Source organism: Pristiophorus japonicus, chromosome 5, assembly GCF_044704955.1.
Source record: "Pristiophorus japonicus isolate sPriJap1 chromosome 5, sPriJap1.hap1, whole genome shotgun sequence".
Classification (NCBI taxonomy): Eukaryota; Metazoa; Chordata; class Chondrichthyes; family Pristiophoridae; genus Pristiophorus; species Pristiophorus japonicus.
The window spans coordinates 186874413-186893332 of record NC_091981.1 but is presented as its reverse complement, the minus strand read 5'-3'; the positions used below and the strand labels follow the sequence as shown (position 1 = coordinate 186893332).

Below are 18920 nucleotides of genomic sequence, written 5' to 3'. Positions count from 1 at the left end.
AAACCTTGCTCTATCCAAGGCAAAAGGCATGGTATGCCTAATAAGCCCGGGTACGCCCCAGGTAAACCTGGAAGAGAAGGAGAAAACTACCTGGCCACAACCTGTGGCACCAGTGACTACACCGGTTCAGCAGCAGGAGGGGCAAATCAGTTGCAGGGCAGACAGGAATAGTGAACCACCACCACCTGTAGCACCGAGTTTCAGCTCGGCTTGGCAGCAGGGAGGAGAGGTAGGCGAGCCAGAACAGGGAAAGCCAGAACCAGGGCCAATGTGCCCGGTCCGGCAACAGAAGTTTGGCCCTCCCACCCTTGCCGGGGATCCAGGGCCGCTTGAAAGTCAGTTTGTGGTCCCCCACACTCCCCAACAGCTTAGGGCTGTAAGGGGGTGGTCTCTATGAGGGGATTCAGGTTCCCTTCTGACCAACTTGAGCGGTTCGAATTGCTCCAACTCCCTTGGGTTCTATACTCTGGATTTATTTCGGGGGTGTGACAAAAGTGCAAAGGACACTAGTTTGAAACAAAAGAACTTTGGTTTTATTACAGTCAAGGTAATACAAGCTTATTACTCTCGTAAGAAAATACAAGGCCAAACTTACAATCACTCTAATAAAGGACAATACAAGGAAAAGTACAAGGTCACTCTAATAAAGAACCATACCCTACACATTCAAAGGGGGTTACAGTAAAATTATACCTCCCACCTCCCACTACATAATTCTAGCTAGGTTGGACTCCAGGGCAGGCAGGGACTATGCTTACCAATCCTTTTGACAGTTTTTGTTCGAGTTTGGTCGATCGCACCCTTGTCTATGCAGCTAACCCCGCTGCCTCACCTCTGTCTAACGGGGTCCCCTACAGCTTGGTGTGTTCACAGGCACTGAACAGACTGGCTCATTTTCTGTTCTGCTCTCCATTCATTTGGGTACATTCCACATGAAGTGGACTTGTGTCCTGATGAAGTGGGAACAGGAAGGGAGAGGGATCCTTGGGGCTGACTTCATCCTTGGCCACTAGATCCTAGTGGACTTAAGAAACAACTGTCTTTGCGGGTCAATCTGCACTGGACAGAAGAATGAGGTGATGGTTATCCTGGGAAAACAGGGCAAAGGGATATGAAGCCAAAGGAGGGTTACGACCTTGAATCACTGGTCAGTAACACTCCGATAGAATACCAAAAATATGTGAGGAAAAACCTTGCAGCTTTTGCCACTCACAAACACGACTGTGGAAGAATAAACGGGATCGAGGTTAGCATAGATGGGGACCCCATGACCCGACCACAGAAACAGTACAACTTCCCCAAGGAGGCGGAGGAAGACATGGAAACAGCTTTGGGTTCGCTGGTTAAACAGGGGGTATTGAGACCAATAGTTACCCATGTGAACTCTCCATTGTGGCCAGTTAAAAAAACGGACAACTCCTATCGAGCACTCAACCATAATATCCCCGCCTGTGCACCCACCGTTGCTGCTGTCGCCGACCTTATTGAAAGTATCCCAGCCTCCTTTGCACTTTATCACATCCCCCAAATAAATCCAGAGTCTAGAACCCAAGGGAGTGAGATCCCCTCTCATTCTTCTGAATTCCAGTGAATACAAGCCCAATTGATCCAGTCTTTCTTGATATGTCAGTCCCGCCATCCCGGAAATCAGTCTGGTGAACCTTCCCTCAATAGCAAGAATGTCCTTCCTCAAGTTAGGAGACCAAAACTGTACACAATACTCCAGGTGTGGCCTCACCAAGGCCCTGTACAACTGTAGTAACACCTCCCTGCCCCTGAACTCAAATCCCCTCGCTATGAAGGCCAACATGCCATTTGCTTTCTTAACCGCCTGCTGTACCTGCATGCCAACCATCAATGACTGATGTACCATGACACCCAGGTCTCGTTGCAACTCCCCTTTTCCTAATCTGTCACCACTCAGTTAATAGTCTGTCTCTCTGTTTTTACCACCAAAGTGGATAACCTTACATTTATCCACATTATACTTCATCTGCCATGCATTTGCCCACTCACCTAACCTATCCAAGTCACTCTGCAGCCTCATAGCATCCTCCTTGCAACTCACACTGCCATCCAACTTAGTGTCATCGCAAATTTGGAGATACTACATTTAATCCCCTCGTCTAAATCATTAATGTACAATGTAAACAGCTGGGGCCCCAGCACAGAACCCTGCGGCACCCCACTAGTCACTGCCTGCCATTCTGAAAAGTACCCATTTACTCCTACTCTTTGCTTCCTGTCTGCCAACCAGTTCTCAATCCACGTCAGCACACTACCCCCAATCCCATGTGCTTTAACTTTGCACATTAATCTCTTGTGTGGGAGCTTGCCGAAAGCCTTCTGAAAGTCCAAAACACCACATCAACTGGTTCTCCCTTGTCCACTCTACTGGAAACATCCTCAAAAAATTCCAGAAGATTTGTCAAGCATGATTTCCCTTTCACAAATCCATGCTGACTTGGACCTATCATGTCACCTCTTTCCAAATGCGTTGCTATGACATCCTTAATAATTGATTCCATCATTTTACCCACTAACGATGTCAGGCTGACCGGTCTATAATTCCCTGTTTTCTCTCTCCCTCCTTTTTTAAAAAGTGGTGTTACATTGGCTACCTTCCACTCCATAGGAACTGATCCAGAGTCTATGGAATGTTGGAAAATGACTGTCAATGCATCCGCTATTTCCAAGGCCACCTCCTTAAGTACTCTGGGATGCAGTCCATCAGGCCCTGGGGATTTATCGGTCTTCAATCCCATCAATTTCCCCAACACAATTTCCTGACTAATAAGGATTTCTCTCAGTTCCTCCTCCTTACTAGACCCTCTGACCCCTTTTATATCCGGAAGGTTGTTTGTGTCCTCCTTAGTGAATACTGAACCAAAGTACTTGTTCAATTGGTCTGCCATTTCTTTGTTCCCCGTTATGACTTCCCCTGATTCTGACTGCAGGGAACCTACGTTTGTCTTTACTAACCTTTTTCTCTTTACATATCTATGGAAACTTTTGCAGTCCATCTTAATGTTCCCTGCAAGCTTCCTCTCATACTCTATTTTCCCTGCCCTAATCAAATCCTTTGTCCTCCTCTGCTGAGTTCTAAATTTCTCCCAGTCCCCGGGTTCGCTGCTATTTCTGGCCAATTTGTATGCCACTTCCTTGGCTTTAATACTATCCCTGATTTCCTTTGACAGCCACGGTTAAGCCACCTTCCCTTTTTTTATTTTTACGCCAGACAGGGATGTACAATTGTTGTAGTTCATCCATGTGGTCTCTAAATGTCTGCCATTGCTCATCCACTGTCAACCCCTTAAGTATCATTCATCAATCTAGCCTAGCCAATTCACACCTCATATCTTCAAAGTTACTCTTCTTTAAGTTCTGGACCATGGTCTCTGAATTAACTGTTTCATTCTCTATCCTAATGTAGAATTCCACCATATTGTGGTCACTCTTTCCCAAGGGGCCTCGCACAACGAGATTGCTAATTAATCCTCTCTCATTACACAACACCCAGTCTAAGATGGTCTCCCCCCTAGTTGGTTCCTCGACATATTGGTCTAGAAAACTATCCTTTATGCACTCCAGGAAATCCTCCTCCACCGTATTGCTTCCAGTTTAGTTAGCCCAACCTATATGCATATTAAAGTCACTCATGATAACTGCTGCACAAGTCTATCAGCATCTGAAAGTAAGTTTGGTTTCAGTGGCCCAATAAAGACTCCTGGCCTTTGGGGTGGGACCCTGTGTGAAAACACTGAAAATATAAAACTTTCTTTTCAGATGCTGACTGGATGTTTCCAGCATTGACCAATTGGGTGTGGTGCAGTGTGCTGTACTTGAAACAGTCTTTTCGATCCTAGTTTACAGAAAATGTATTGGCACAGAAGTATTCAGGTCTAATGAAAACAATTTTATGTGTTCCAGTTTTATTGCCCATGTAGTTGTCAAATCTTGGAGCACTTCGTGAGATTTTTTGGGGGTAATGGTTGCATATTTAGCACTGTGCCCAGTCAAATGTTTTGTGGTTTGTTTTATTTCTGTGCGACAAGGGGAAATTCTAACAATTCAGGTTACAGCCAAGCAAATAGCTTGCAAAGTGGCGTCTCTTGAATTCTCAAATGTTATTCTAGTTGTTCGCTTTCTTTGAACAGCAAATTTCTGGACTTCTGTAGTCTTATTACTTCAAATATGAATTTTTTCAAATTCTGACTTTTTGTGGTTACTTTAATTATGCTCATCGATGTAAAGGATGTTCTTTCAGGGATTCGAAACATTCTCCTCAACCTTTTGCTCATAGTGTCGGCAACACATATAGCGAGCACAAGTTAGCTGCCCCAGTGATGTGCTTTATTGTGATGTGCCAGTCTGTAAGTACTAGGTAGGAATGTGTATGGTTTGTTCCCTCATGTTTGGCTGAAGAAGGCTGATATTACTTTGAGGGCATCTTTGTTAAAACACCTTACAGTAATGTATTGAAGAGAAAAGACCGCTCCAAACCTCGTGCATTTAAAGCATTGTATAGGGACCAAGCATCTTTGTGGTTGACTAGCATAATCAGGTAAATGGTCCGAACTTTAAAATTACTCATTTGGATCATTTGAGTTTTACTTCTTTTCTTCCCCTCCCCAACTCTATGTCCCACTTCATTTTTCTGTTTATTTACATTGTTAATATTGGTTACAAATTGATTTTAAACAACAAATCAAGATGAAGTTTTTCTCAACTTTATTCTTCAGATTTTCAGCCACTTATCATTTGGACTTTCATGGAATAGTTTTTGTCGGTTCTAATAATGGACCTAAAACATCTGCAAAAGGACACGAGTGAGCAAACATTTGGCAGATGGAGTATAATCTTGGAAAGTGTGAGGCCATGCACTTTGGCAGAAAAAAAATCAAACAGCAAGTTATTATTTAAATGGAGAAAGATTGCAAAGTGCCTGTTCCTATTTCTTATGTTCTTCTGATCTTTGGCGTGAGTAAACACGAGTACTATGTTTGATTTTTGTCAGATTACAGGAGTATTTTGCTTATGAGCAGAGAAACGTAGTTTTAAAACTTGCTGCCTTTCTGCATTCAATCCTGTGCATTTGGTTTATTCCAATAAAATTATGATAAAAGTAAAGCAATTGGTGTATGAGCGGTAACTGCCATGTATTTTTGCAGAACACAACTCCATCAACCCCACAGCAGGCGGCAGCCTGGGTCGCACCGGCCGCGCGGTGATTGACAGGCGAGCTCTGACGAAGGCGGTTATTTAAGACAACGGCTCGGAGAACGCGGCGGACCGAGAAGCGTGCATTCAAAATTAAACGCGCTTGATTTTCATTCATTACATAAGAACGACGCCGAGAAAGCGGGCAAAAGGAAAGAGAAGGCGAGACGAGCTGTCTGTGTGAAATTGTTGGCAGTGTAAGCGGCTGTATTTGGGGCAGGGTCGGTGCGGCGAGTGTGCATAGTTCGCTGCTGATTCACTGGGTTAATTTTGTAGACAGTTGTCGTGCGGGTTTGTGGGAGGGAGAGAGCCAGTCAAACGTCTGACCCTCACTTGTTGGAACTGTTAGTTGGGGCCGTACGGTAACGTCCATTTTTATGCAGAAATACTTCACTCAAGTTCAAAGAAAGAACGTCAAGTGAATGATTTTTTTTGTGTAAAACTCATCGTTTGGCTCTAATTGTCTTTTAGTAAAACGCCATTGACTGTGACCTAGATCGATGTTGGATGTGGACAAAATAAAAAAACGGGAAAGAGAGCAGTAAGAGGAGCTCGGAACCATGGATACAGCGAGGATCGCGACAGCTGCCAGACCGCCGGCAGGGTAAGTTGACATTTCTAAAACTTCGTTGTGCAACACCTGGCTTGGCTGCAAAATATTTGTAGTCGGCCAAATAAATAATCAATTCAACTGCGTACTAAGAAAAGGAGGACACGGGAGGAATAGACATTATGAACATGCGGATTGTAACTGGTCGGTCGGCTGGCTCAGGTATGTGAAAGGTGGCGGTCGCGCCCACTTGTTCTGCGCTTTGCCCGTTTCCCTGGAAACACCGCGCACCTGACGGCCGTGGAACATTCCCGGGCGCCGCCGAGATCCTGATACAGCGTGCACAGTGCAACCCTGTCCTCATACACTGTACAGTGCAACCCTGACCTCGTGCACCGCCCACAGCGCAACCCTGTCCTCATAAACTGTACACAGTGCAACCCTGACCTCGTGCACCGCCCACAGCGCAACCCTGTCCTCATACACTACATTGTGCAACCCTGTCCTCATACATTCCACAGTGCAACCCTGTCCTCATACACTACATTGTGCAACCCTGTCCTCATACACCGCCCACTGTGCAACCCTGACCTCGTGCACCGCCCACAGCGCAACCCTGACCTCGTGCACCGCCCACTGTGCAACCCTGACCTCATACATTCCACTGTGCAACCCTGTCCTCATACACCGCCCACTGTGCAACCCTGACCTCGTGCACCGCCCACAGCGCAACCCTGACCTCGTGCACCGCCCACTGTGCAACCCTGACCTCATACATTCCACTGTGCAACCCTGACCTCATACATTCCACTGTGCAACCCTGTCCTCATACACTACATTGTGCAACCCTGTCCTCATACACCGCCCACTGTGCAACCCTGACCTCGTGCACCGCCCACAGCGCAACCCTGACCTCGTGCACCGCCCACTGTGCAACCCTGACCTCATACATTCCACTGTGCAACCCTGTCCTCATACACCGCCCACTGTGCAACCCTGTCCTCATACACCGCCCACTGTGCAACCCTACCCTCATACACCGCCCACTGTGCAACCCTGTCCTCATACACCGCCCACTGTGCAACCCTGTCCTCATACACCGCCCACTGTGCAACCCTGTCCTCATACACCGCCCACTGTGCAACCCTGTCCTCATACACCGCCCACTGTGCAACCCTGTCCTCATACATTCCACTGTGCAACCCTACCCTCATACACCGCCCACTGTGCAACCCTGACCTCGTGCACCGCCCACTGTGCAACCCTGTCCTCATACATTCCACTGTGCAACCCTGTCCTCATACACTGCCCACTGTGCAACCCTACCCTCATACACCGCCCACTGTGCAACCCTGTCCTCATACACCGCCCACTGTGCAACCCTGTCCTCATACATTCCACTGTGCAACCCTGTCCTCATACACTGCCCACTGTGCAATCCTGTCCTCATACACTGCCCACTGTGCAACCCTGTCCTCATACACTGCCCACTGTGCAGCCCTGTCCTCATACACTGCCCACTGTGCAGCCCTGTCCTCATACACTGCCCACTGTGCAACCCTGTCCTCATACACTGCCCACTGTGCAACCCTGTCCTCATACACTGCCCACTGTGCAACCCTGTCCTCATACACTGCCCACTGTGCAACCCTGTCCTCATACACTGCCCACTGTGCAACCCTGTCCTCATACACCGCCCACAGCGCAACCCTGCCCTCATACAGCGCAACCCTGCCCTCGTGGGCCGCCCGCAGCGCAACCCTGTACTCATACAGTGCACACAGTGCAACCCTTTCCTCATACATTGCTTACATCCTAGTGTCTTAAAAGAAGTGGCTGCAGAGATAAATTCCCTGGATTCTGGGAAGGTCCCAGCGGATTGGAAAACCGCAAATGTAACGTCCCTATTTAAAAAAGGAGGCAGACAGAAAGCAGGAAACTATAGACCAGTTAGCCTAACATTTGTTGTTGGGAAAATGCTGGAATCCATTATTAAGGAAGCAGTAGCAGGACATTTGGAAAAGCATAATTCAATCCAGCAGAGTCAGTGTGGTTTTATGAAAGGGAATTCATGTTTGACAAATTTGCTGGAGTTCTTTGAGGATGTAACGAGCAGGGTGGATAAGGGGGAACCAGTGGATGTGGTGTATTTAGATTACCAGAAGGCATTTGATAAGGTGCCACATAAAAGGTTACTGTACAAGATAAAAGTTCATAGTATTGGGGGTAATATATTAGCATGGATAGAGGATTGGCTAGAGTCGGAATAAATGGGTCATTTTCCGGTTGGCAAACAGTGACTAGTGGGTTGCCGCAGGGATCGGTGCTGTGGCCTCAACTGTTTGCAATATATATTAATGATTTGGATGAAGGGATCCAGTGTAATGTAGCGAGGTTTGCTGATGATACAAAGATGGGTGGGAAAGCAAATTGTGAGGAGGACACAAAAATCTGCAAAGGGATATAGACAAGCTAAGTGAGTGGGCAAAAATTTGGCAGATGGAGTATAATGTGGGAAAATGTGAGGTTATCCACTTTGGCAGAAATAGAAAAGCAAATTATAATTTAAATGGAGAAAAATTACAAAGTGCTGCAGTACAGAGGGACTGGGGGTCCTTGTCCACGAAACACACAAAAAGTTAGTATGCAGGTACAGCAAGTGATCAGGAAGGCCAATGGAATGTTGGCCTTTATTGCAAATGGGGATGGAGTATAAAAGCAGAGAAGTCCTGCTACAACTGTATAGGGTATTGGTGAGGCCTGTGGACAGTTTTGGTCTCCGTATTTAAGGAAGGCTGTCCAGAGAAGGTTCACTAGGTTGATTCCAGAGATGAGGGGTTTGACTTTTGAAGAAAGGTTGAGCAGGTTGGGCCTATACTCATTGGAGTTCAGACGAATGAGAGGTGATCTTATCGAAACATACAAGATAATGAGGGGGCTTGACAAGGTGGATGCAGAGTGGATATTTCCACTCATAGGGGAAACTAAAACTAAGGGACATAATTTCAGAATAAAGGGCCGCCCATTTAAAACCGAGATAAGGAGGAATTTCTTCTCTGAGGGTTGTAAATCTGTGGAATTCTCTGCCCCAGAGAGCTGTGGAGGCTGGGTCATTGAATATATTTAAGGCGGAGCTGGACAGAATTTTGAGAGATAAGGGAATGAAGGATTATGGGTAGCGGGCAGGGAAGTGGAGCTGAGTCCATGATCAGATCAGCCATGATCTTATTAAATGGTGGAGCAGACTTGAGAGGCCTAATGACCACCTCTTACTCCTATTTCTTATGTTCTTATGCACAGTGCAACACTGTCCTCATACAATGCAACCTTCTCCGCGCACAGTGCGTTCCTGTCATACATTGCGTGCAGTGCAACCCTGTCCTCGTACACTGCTCACACTGCAACAACCCTGTCCTCGTACACTGCAACCCTGTCCTCACACACAGGACAGGATGCTGGTGTGTACGGAGAGGCGGGATGATTTTTAAACTGTTGTGCATGACCTTCAACTACATTAAAGGAAAGCCTATTAATTGTAACAAAAAGCTTGTGTTTTGTATTTGACTATCAAAAATGTGTCATTTTATTTACATAGCATCATCGAATTTCATTGATGTAGACTTAATCTTAAGTTTGTTGCATGTCTTTAAAATCTTAAATCGTTTGTGTTCAATTGCCTGTAACATAATGACATACTTATTTTATGGACACTTTTTTTCTGTAGAAGGATACATTTCTTACAGTTCACTTTTTGTATTTTATTTATCTAATATCGCCGTTAATTTCCTCTATGTCCTGACACGTGATAACGGGAACACACAGGACACTGGTGTACAGGGAGAGGCTTATATTCCAATGCTTTGAATATTGTTGAGATTCATAAGCTGCTAAAGTGGTTGAATTCGTTCTGAACTTATGAAATGTTGCTGGAGTTCAACATTCCCAGCTGTTCTTAGTTAATCTAGTTAGAATTTGCCCTTAATACCAAAAGGCACAAACAATTTCCTATTTAGTTTCCCTTTTTATTTTGGGAAATATGTTTATTTTTGAATGATACAGACAGTGTTAATGTGTTTTATATTCAAGGTTTTGCCCAAAAGGAAGCCATTATATCCGTTATTTAAACTGTTTATTTTCTAGGGTAAACGCAAACTTTTTAACAATGAGTCAGTTGTACTGTATAATCTGTACACATTCATCTTTAAAGATTTATTTTCTTTTAGTTGTGCTTTTCTAACAGTGCAGACTTTCATCATGTTTAGCAGAGCTTTTTTAACCCTTATTCAGGTAGTTTCAGGGAATTCAAGGAAAACCAGGGCAACTGGTTTTGTTTTTAGCTTGTGCTGTGAAACACTAGGATCTGCTTCATTACTGTCATAGCAAATGTCTAAAACAACCTCTCTTCACCTTATTGCCTCTTTTCTATTATTTTCTCTTCCATATAACTAGTGAGTGTTAGAAGCCTGTTGGTAAATTGGCTGCCAACACTCTTGTGTTCACAAACTAATATGTTTCAGCAGAAATTATTTGATGGCAGTCAAGAATAATATCCCTGGTTGGTTTATCCCCTCTAATAGCTATGAGTAGTTGAAAACACTAGTTTCCAACTGTTACTATGGGTGAGATCAACTAACTTGGCATTGATTAAGTTTAAATTTAACATGAAACCACCTGGGTTGTGTATGGTTTAGTGTAATACAGGGCAATACATTTAGCCACTGAGCAGTCAGCATTGACTTCGAGTAATGTACAGATTGTCACAATTTTTCAGTTTTAAACTTTTCCAGTCATAATACCTTTTTTTGGGGGGCGGGGGGAGAGGAGCGGGAAGTCATGAAACTGCCATGGTAGTACACAATTATAGCAGAATATCAAAACGGTTTGAAAACTTCATAAATGTAAGGAATTCAGACACTATTCGTCTGATGTCACTGAACCCAAGAAAGTATCTATGGCTGACCTGAATTTGTAACCAATTGTAAGGAAACTGTCCATTACCACGTCTGAGATCCTGTTCCACAGATCAGTCTTTCTTTACGAAAAGTGAAACTTGGACATCCAATCTCACCATCTGCTTCCATGGCTTGTATGGGTAGCACAGAGTTTTACCTGATCCCACCACTTCAAACACATCTATCACTTCATCACGCTATCTACTTGAATAATATCCATGCCTTTTAATAATTCTAAATGCTTAGAGCAGGTTATGCCCCCCGTGCCCCCACAACTCAATTCTCCTCATCAGAAAACACAGACACAGGGCCTGGCACACCCTCCCTTACAAAACGATGGGAGTACCTTCATCACATGGATTGCAGAGGTTCAAGAAGCTGGCTCACCACCACCCTCTCAAGGGCAGTTTGGAATGGGCAATAAATGCTGGCCTTGTCAGCAACACCCACATCCCGTGAATGAATAAAAAAAACCTTATGCAGCGATAAATCATTGTAAGATTAACAGCAATGCTTTGGTTATTGAATAACTTCTTAAAATTCCCGGAATCATTACTTGAAATATTTGAATTATAATTGTTCCTTGAGCACTTCTGCATAAAGATATTGCTTCTTCTGTAATTACGGTAATTTTTATAAAGAAAGACTTGCATTTACATAGCACCTTTCACAACCACCGTACGTCTCAAAGCGCTTTACAGCCAATGAAGTACTTTTGGAATTAAGTCACTGTTGGAATGTGGGAAAACTTTATAACTTTAGAAAAACATTTAATTTTTGTAACGAGAGGTTTTCACAATGTACAACAGTTGCATTTTACTGATAACATGATTTCATTAGCACAGAACCATAGTGTTTCATAAAACATTGAATCAGCTGTACCTGTAACCTTAAAACCCTTCATTAATAAAATGTTTACTTTTGATTTCAGGCCCACAATTGGTGTCATTTTAAGAAATGATACTCATTAAAGTAGATAAGAACACTATTATTTTCAGCTGGAGATTTATCGTACTGCACAACCCATCAGTTTTCGAACTGATTTTGGAATTAATAGCCAGGTATCCATTTTCCTGATAGGAATTCACCTAGCTGTTGATTTACTTCACAACTTGCCGTAGCTTTCTGTGTCCCCCCCACCTCCAGCTGGTAATCTGTTCTGCAGTTCTATGGCCCTCTGACTAAACAATATTTCCTATGTTGTTTTGACAGCCTTAACCTTAAATTGTGTCTATGAATCTTGTGCCCAACAAAATAACTGCCCTGGATGTGAATTTTCCATACCATGAAATCCTGAAAACTTCCATTGAGTCTTCTATCATATATTCTCTCCTGTTTTCTAGAGAGTAATGTTCCAGGGTAGACAGTTTTTCTTCACAACTGAGCATTCAGCCCTCTGCTTCAGGAATCAGCCTCACAGTCCTTCTCGTGGCCGCCTCCAGTAATTCTACATCTTGTAATCTGGAGATCAGACCCCAACACAGTACTTTATATATGGCCTCAACACAACCTCACATTACCTTTTTTATTAAATATGTCATCCCTTAGTTACACAGTTTAATATTTTATGTGTTTTTCAATGGATAGATAATTAAAACCCCCAGGTTTTATTTCCTGCTCTGTTATTCAAGCACATGCCAATTAATGTGAAATCCATATTTTTGTTTCTTCTATCCAACAACCAATACTAACAACTTGGTATTTATATAGCACCTTTTAACGTAGTAAAATGTCCCAAGGTGCGTCACAGGAGTGGTATAAAACAACATTTGACATTGAGCCACATAAGGAGAAATGAGGGCAGTTAACCAAAAGCTTGGCTAAAGATGTAGGTTTTAAGCAATGTTGTAAAGGATGAAAGAGAGGTAGAGATTTCGGGAGGGAATTCCAGAGCTTGGGGCCTAGGCAGCTGAAGGTACGGCCATGAATGGTTCAAGAGGCCAGAATTGGAGGAGCATAGATATCTCGGAGGGGTGGGTGGGGTGGCGGGGGGGGAGTAGTGGGCTGTGGGGCTGCAGTGTGGCTGGAGGAGATTAGAGATGGGGACAGACATGGAGGGATTTAAAAACAAGGATTAGCATTTTAAAATCGAGTTGTTGCTTAACCGTGAGCCAATGTAGGTCAGTGAGTAGAGAGGTGATGGGTGAATGGGACTTGGTGCGAGTTAGGACATGGGCAGCCGAGTTTTGGATGATCTCAGGTTTACGAAGGGTAGAATGTGGGAGGCCAGCCAGGTGTGTATTGGAATATTCAAGTCTAGCAGTAACAAAAATATGGTGAGGGTTTCAGCAGTAGATGAGCTGTGCTAGGGGCGGAGAAGTGCGATGTTACGGAGGTAAAAATAGGTGGTCTTAATTATGGTCCCAAGCTCATTTCATGGTCAAATATTACACCAAGGTTGTGAACAGTCTGGTTCAGCCTGAGACAAATGCTAGGGAGAGGGATGGAGTCAATGGCTACAGAATGGAGTTTGTGTCAAGCAGCCTGACAATTTAGAGACACTGGAAGGGGTCGAGAGAAGTGGTGCTGGGTGTCGTCAGCGTACATGTGGAAACTGATGCTGTGTTTTCAGATGATGTCGCCGAGGGGCAGCATGTAGATGAAAAACATTATGATTTAGTAATTCAACCAATTCCCTGTCTTCAGACACCACCACACTGATAAATCTGCTTAACCTAACCTGTCTAGATTCCATTCGATTATTATTGTCATTGGATACTGCATCCAATTTGGTGTCAGCTGCAAATTTAGACTCCCTCGACAATAATCTGTCATCTAAGTTATTTATAAAAATTATGAACTATTGTGGCTGGAATGCAGACATGTGTAGGACTCGACTGCCAGCAAGTTTCCACCCCTTCTCCATTCACCACCACGCTTTACTGCTATGTTTTCAGTAATGCATCAGTCCAGCCTGATACTTTACCAACTTTTCAAAGGCTACACACTTTGCTAATTAGTCAGTTATGTGAAACACTGTCAACTGCCTTACAGAAACATAAACAAAATATTGTGGATGCTGGAAATCTGAAATAAAAACAGAACATGCTGGAAATACTCAGCAGGTCAGGCAGCATCTGTGGAGAGAAAAACAGAGTTAATGTTAGAGATTTTGCTCACCTCGGCGGGTCCAGGGCGGGCTATGTTGGTGGCAGGTCGCAGCCCTGCTGCTTGCGCCATCCTGCTGTCCAAAATGAATTTAAGTTGATAGGGCTTGTTAAGCCCGTCCAGCACGTTTCCCGGTCCAATTAGAGGAAGTGGATCTGGTGACGCCATTTATGACGTGTCATCAGCCGGTTTCCTTAAAGGGATCATGACCACCTTTTGACATTTGTGCTGTGAGTGTCCTACAGCATTGAAGTGCTACAAACACTGACGACCACTGCACAGAGGCAAAGGGCTGCACTCAGGTTCTCCCATGACTCCCTCCATATGCTTATGCAGGGACATCCTCTTCATTTCCCATGGGCAGAAGAGACCTTCCCAGGAGATCAACATGGCAGAGGAGGGCACAAGCAGGGATGTTGTCAGGAGGACCTGGGAGCAGTGTTGCAAACGTTTCAATGATCTCAGTAGATCACAAAATGTTAGTACAAAGCCACACTCAACCTCATCCTGCTGTGCCTCTCAGCACATCCCCATCACTCTGCATTTCCTACCCTATCATCCTTACACCAACTTGCACCTTCACCCATCCCTCTCTCTCTCTCTCTCTCTCTCTCTCTCTCTCTCTCTCTCTCTCTCTGCATTATCATATTCCTATCTCACTAACCGCCCCTCAAACTCTCCTTCATCCTAGTGCAATCATACCAACTAGCAACATACAAGGGTAGCCACTTGGGTGTTTTATCCAATGTTCATGTAAAGTTTCTGTTAATGTGGTGTCGAGCGTTGAAACCTTTATTTTCAACACTTTACGATCTTGGACAGATTTGTGTGCATGTTTGGAAGTGATTTAGTGAGTTGCAGTGAATGGTGAGATATAACGGTACTCCCTGCAATGATGGTGAGTGTGAAAGGAATGGCTTGGGCATTGTAGGGATGCTTTATGGTGTTTGTGTGGGGTGGTGCCAACCTGGCGCATTATGTGGTAACCAGGTGTACAGTGTCAAGTGAAGTAAATCTGGCCATGGTGAGGCCATCCCTGGTGCTCGGGTGCTGATGCCCTCTGTGCTGTGCAGCATCAAGTGACTGTGGAGAAGGTTAGTGTTGTTGTTGTCGGTGCTGCTGCTGTGTGTGGTGCTGCTGATCGTGGTTATATTCTGAGGATCAAGGTGAGATAGTATAAAGGGCACCCATGTTGATGGAATAGATGGCAGATGAAGTAGAGATGACAAGCATTCTGTCAATAGTGAAAGTTCTTCCAATGACGTGAAAATGGAAAGCCTGCAGAATCTGTGCTGGAAATGGACTGAGAAACAGCTTGTGGCTGAGGAAAGTGATGATCTGTCAGGTGTGAGCTTTTACTATACATTTGAAGCTGTCAAGTAATCAGCTGGAGCAATAGCCACTGAACCCCCCCGCTTTAGTTTGACAGACGTGGTGCCAGAACAGTGATTCCCGTGGCCATGAAGTTAAAGTTGAAAAGTAAGTTTAAAAAGCCTGTTATAGGTCTGTTAAGTGCATTATAATAAATTGGGTCACCCGTTGCTGCCTGTCGGTGTCTGCTCAAAGCTGACAGACCCGATATTGGGAAAGGCATGATTGCCTGCGGGTTGACAGCAGGTCCCGAGCCAAAAAAAAGCACTTTCCCACTCAACCCCCAACCGATCCTGCCCGCTGACACCCCAGAAAATTCTGGCCAATGTTTGTCAGAACTGGAAAAAGTTAGAGATGTAACTGGTTTTAAGCAAGTGCAAAGACAGGGAAAGGCGAGAGGCCATCCCTGCCATCCCACCGCCAACAACACTTCCTCAGTTTAAATCCTTCCCAAGTGTGTTATGTTTCTTCGGCTGATGTGAAGGCTTCCCTGTTGGTAAATCCTTCCTTTCACCAGAATTTGAAACCCTCCTACAGAATATGTTGAGCCATACATTGAGCTGCCCATTCTGCCTAATGAGTCCAGCCTGTGACATGCGGAATAATCCTGATATGACTATCTTGGAAATCCTTTCTTGAGTTTTTTTTCCTGAGCACCTGAAATTTCCTTTTGTAGTACATTGTTTCTGAACCTACCTAAATTGTTGACTCTTGCTTGATGCGACCTCTAATTTCTCCCCTACCGATCGCAGGATATTATCCACTTTCTCCAGTTAAGTCCCAAACTATTGCACCTTGGAAGCAACGTAGCATTTCCATTTGTGCTTGCAGAAGATTCTGTCATTCTATTTTTTTATGGAGACTCTTCAAACTACTGTGTTATTTTAATTTTACCTGTTCAAGACAGAAATTGATAGATTTTTGGATATTAAGGGAATCAAGGGATATGGGGTAGTGCAGGAAGGTGGAGTTGATGTATAAGATCAGCCATGGCCTTATTCAATGGCGGAGCAGGCTCGAGGGGCCGAATGGCCTACTCCTGCTACTAATTCTTATCTTCTTATGTTCCCCTTGAGTATTCAATTTATGCCCTTTGCCATTGGCCTGCTTGCAATTACCATCCCCAGTGGTTACACTTTATGCACTTCAAGTGCTAAAAATCTGTTGGACAACTCTACTTCCATGTGTTCCTCGGTTTCCGCCCAGTAGGCCTGTGTGTTACTGTTTGTATTGGTGATGACAACCCCATGGGCAGTATAGCTAGTTGGTCCTTGGTCCAGGCAATTCATTTCTCAAGGAGTTGAGCCAGTCAGTATGCAAATATACTCGCCCTGGAGAGGCTGAGGCCTTTCAAGAAAACTTTAATGAAACTATTAAAAGACACAAATGTAACTCGTTCAAATTACCTGGGTGGACATATGAATGTATAATGGAAAAATGTTGATACAGAAGTGTGACAACAGGAACCAAGATTTTGTAGACTAGATCTGGATGGATCAGTTAGCTATCTACACTGCAATCTTGTGCATTGGTTACAGAGAAGAATTCCAGTCCCCACTCCAGCTGTATACAGTGGCACAGGATTGTTATGTTAACTGCCTGGAATTAATTATTCAGCCACATAATAGTTAAATTTTAATCTCTGTTCTGCTCAGGACAGTCGAATTTGATCTTTGCAGTCTAGCAAGCATCTGCCACTGTAAAGGTAAGTTCAGAAATAAGGGGCCCAAGTTTCGAGCCGCGCCTAGAACGGCGCAGTCCCGACCTAGACGCCCGTTTTTCGCGCCACAAAGTGCGCCTAAAAAAAACTTCCAGATTCTCCAGCTCCCTGCAGGTCGTTTGCAGCTCAGCGCAGTGCAGCACGAGCTGTAGGGGGAGGAGCCAGGTCCCTGCGCTGAAAACAGTGCCGGGACCTCTGCACATGCCGCTACAGTGGGCGCGCATGTGCAGTAGCTCCAGGCGCCCAAAACTGTGTGGGAGGGGCCGAAGCACGCAGCCCCTAGCCCTGGCCGAATGGCCTCACTGGGGCTGCGTGAATAAGGCTCCTCCCACGCCCAGCTCCTGCTTCCACCCGACCCGACTCGCCTCGCGCTTCCCGCCCCCCGTCTCCGGACCCGACACCGACCAGACTCCGCCCCAGCCCCCGGACCCGACCCGACCTCCCCGGACGGACCCGACCCGACCCCCCGGACTGGACCTGACCCGACTCCCGCTCCCCCCGCCTCCGGACACGACTCCCGCTTCGCCACCCCCCCCCCGCCCCCGGACTGGACCCGACCTGACCTCCCTCCCCCCGACCTGACCCCCCTCTCCACACCTACCTGTAAATCTGGTGCTGGAGACTGGCCCTGCCCGAAGTCTTGGGCCCTGCCCGAAGTCTCGGGCCCGGCCCATTCAGCCTCCGTTCCCCCATCTCCTTTCCCCCCCCCCATCTCCTTCCCCCCCCCCCATCTCCTTCCCCCCCCCATCTCCTTCCCCCCCCCCATCTCCTTCCCCCCCCCCCATCTCCTTCCCCCCCCCCATCTCCTTCCCCCCCCCCATCTCCTTCCCCCCCCCCCATCTCCTTCCCCCCCCCCCATCTCCTTCCCCCCCCCCCATCTCCTTCCCCCCCCCCATCTCCTTCCCCCCCCATCTCCTTCCCCCCCCCATCTCCTTCCCCCCCCATCTCCTTCCCCCCCCCATCTCCTTCCCCCCCCCATTTCCCCCCCCCATCTCCTTCCTCCCCCCCCCATCTCCCTTCCCCCCCATCTCCTTCCCCCCCCCAATCTCCTTCCCCCCCCCATCTCCTTCCCCCCCCCATCTCCTTTCCCCCCCCCATCTCCTTTCCCCCCCCATCTCCTTCCCCCCCCCCCCATCTCCTTCCCCCCCCCCCATCTCCTCCCCCCCCCATCTCCTTCCCCCCCCCATCTCCTTCCCCCCCCCATCTCCTTCCCCCCCCATCTCCTTCCCCCCCCCATCTCCTTTCTTCCCCCCCCCCATCTCCTTTCTCCCCCCCCCATCTCCTTTCTTCCCCCCCCCCCCATCTCCTTTCTCCCCCCCCCCATCTCCTTTCTCCCCCCCCCCCATCTCCTTTCTCCCCCCCCCATCTCCTTTCTCCCCCCCCCATCTCCTTTCTCCCCCCCCCCCATCTCCTTTCTCCTCCCCCCCCCCCATCTCCTTTCTCCCCCCCCCCCATCTCCTTTCTCCCCCCCCCCCCCATCTCCTTTCCCCCCCCTCCCCCCCTCTCCTCCTCCCCCCTCCCCCCTCCCCCCTCCGCCGTCTCCCCCTATCTCTTTTCTCCTTCTTCTTAAACAAGGGTACTAAATTAGCAGTCCTCCGGCACCATGCCTGAATCCAAAGAGGACTGGAAAATGATGGTCAAGGCCTCTGCTATTTCCTCTTTTGCTCCTCAACAGCCTGGGATGCATTTCATCCAGGCCTGGGGACTTATCCACTTTCAAAGCTAAACCCTCTAATACCTCCTCTCGCTATTTATTTAATCTAGAATTTCACCTCCTCGATAGCAGGGAGAGGGGGATTGAGGGGGTGGGGAGAGGGAGGGGGGAGGAGATGGGGTGGGGAGAGGGAGGGGGGAGGAGATGGGGTGGGGAGAGGGAGGGGGGAGGAGATGGGGTGGGGAGAGGGAGGGGGGGAGGAGATGGGGTGGGGGAGGATGGGGTGGGGAGAGGGAGGGGGGAGGAGATGGGGTGGGGAGAGGGAGGGGGGAGGAGATGGGGTGG

The 18920-nt window shown here is 46.7% G+C and overlaps 1 protein-coding gene across 2 annotated transcripts in view; it reads left to right on the top strand.

The window, feature by feature from the left end:
- The first annotated feature begins 5262 nt into the window (after positions 1-5262).
- The window catches only part of cobl (cordon-bleu WH2 repeat protein), a 751655-nt gene continuing 737997 nt past the window's right edge, over positions 5263-18920 (top strand). For both annotated transcript variants that reach the window (XM_070881173.1, XM_070881172.1), the window contains exons 1-2: positions 5263-5417; positions 5692-5824. In XM_070881173.1, coding sequence (XP_070737274.1) covers positions 5781-5824 — 44 coding nt within the window. In that variant the 5' untranslated portion in view covers positions 5263-5417; positions 5692-5780. The remainder of the gene's footprint in view (positions 5418-5691; positions 5825-18920) is intronic.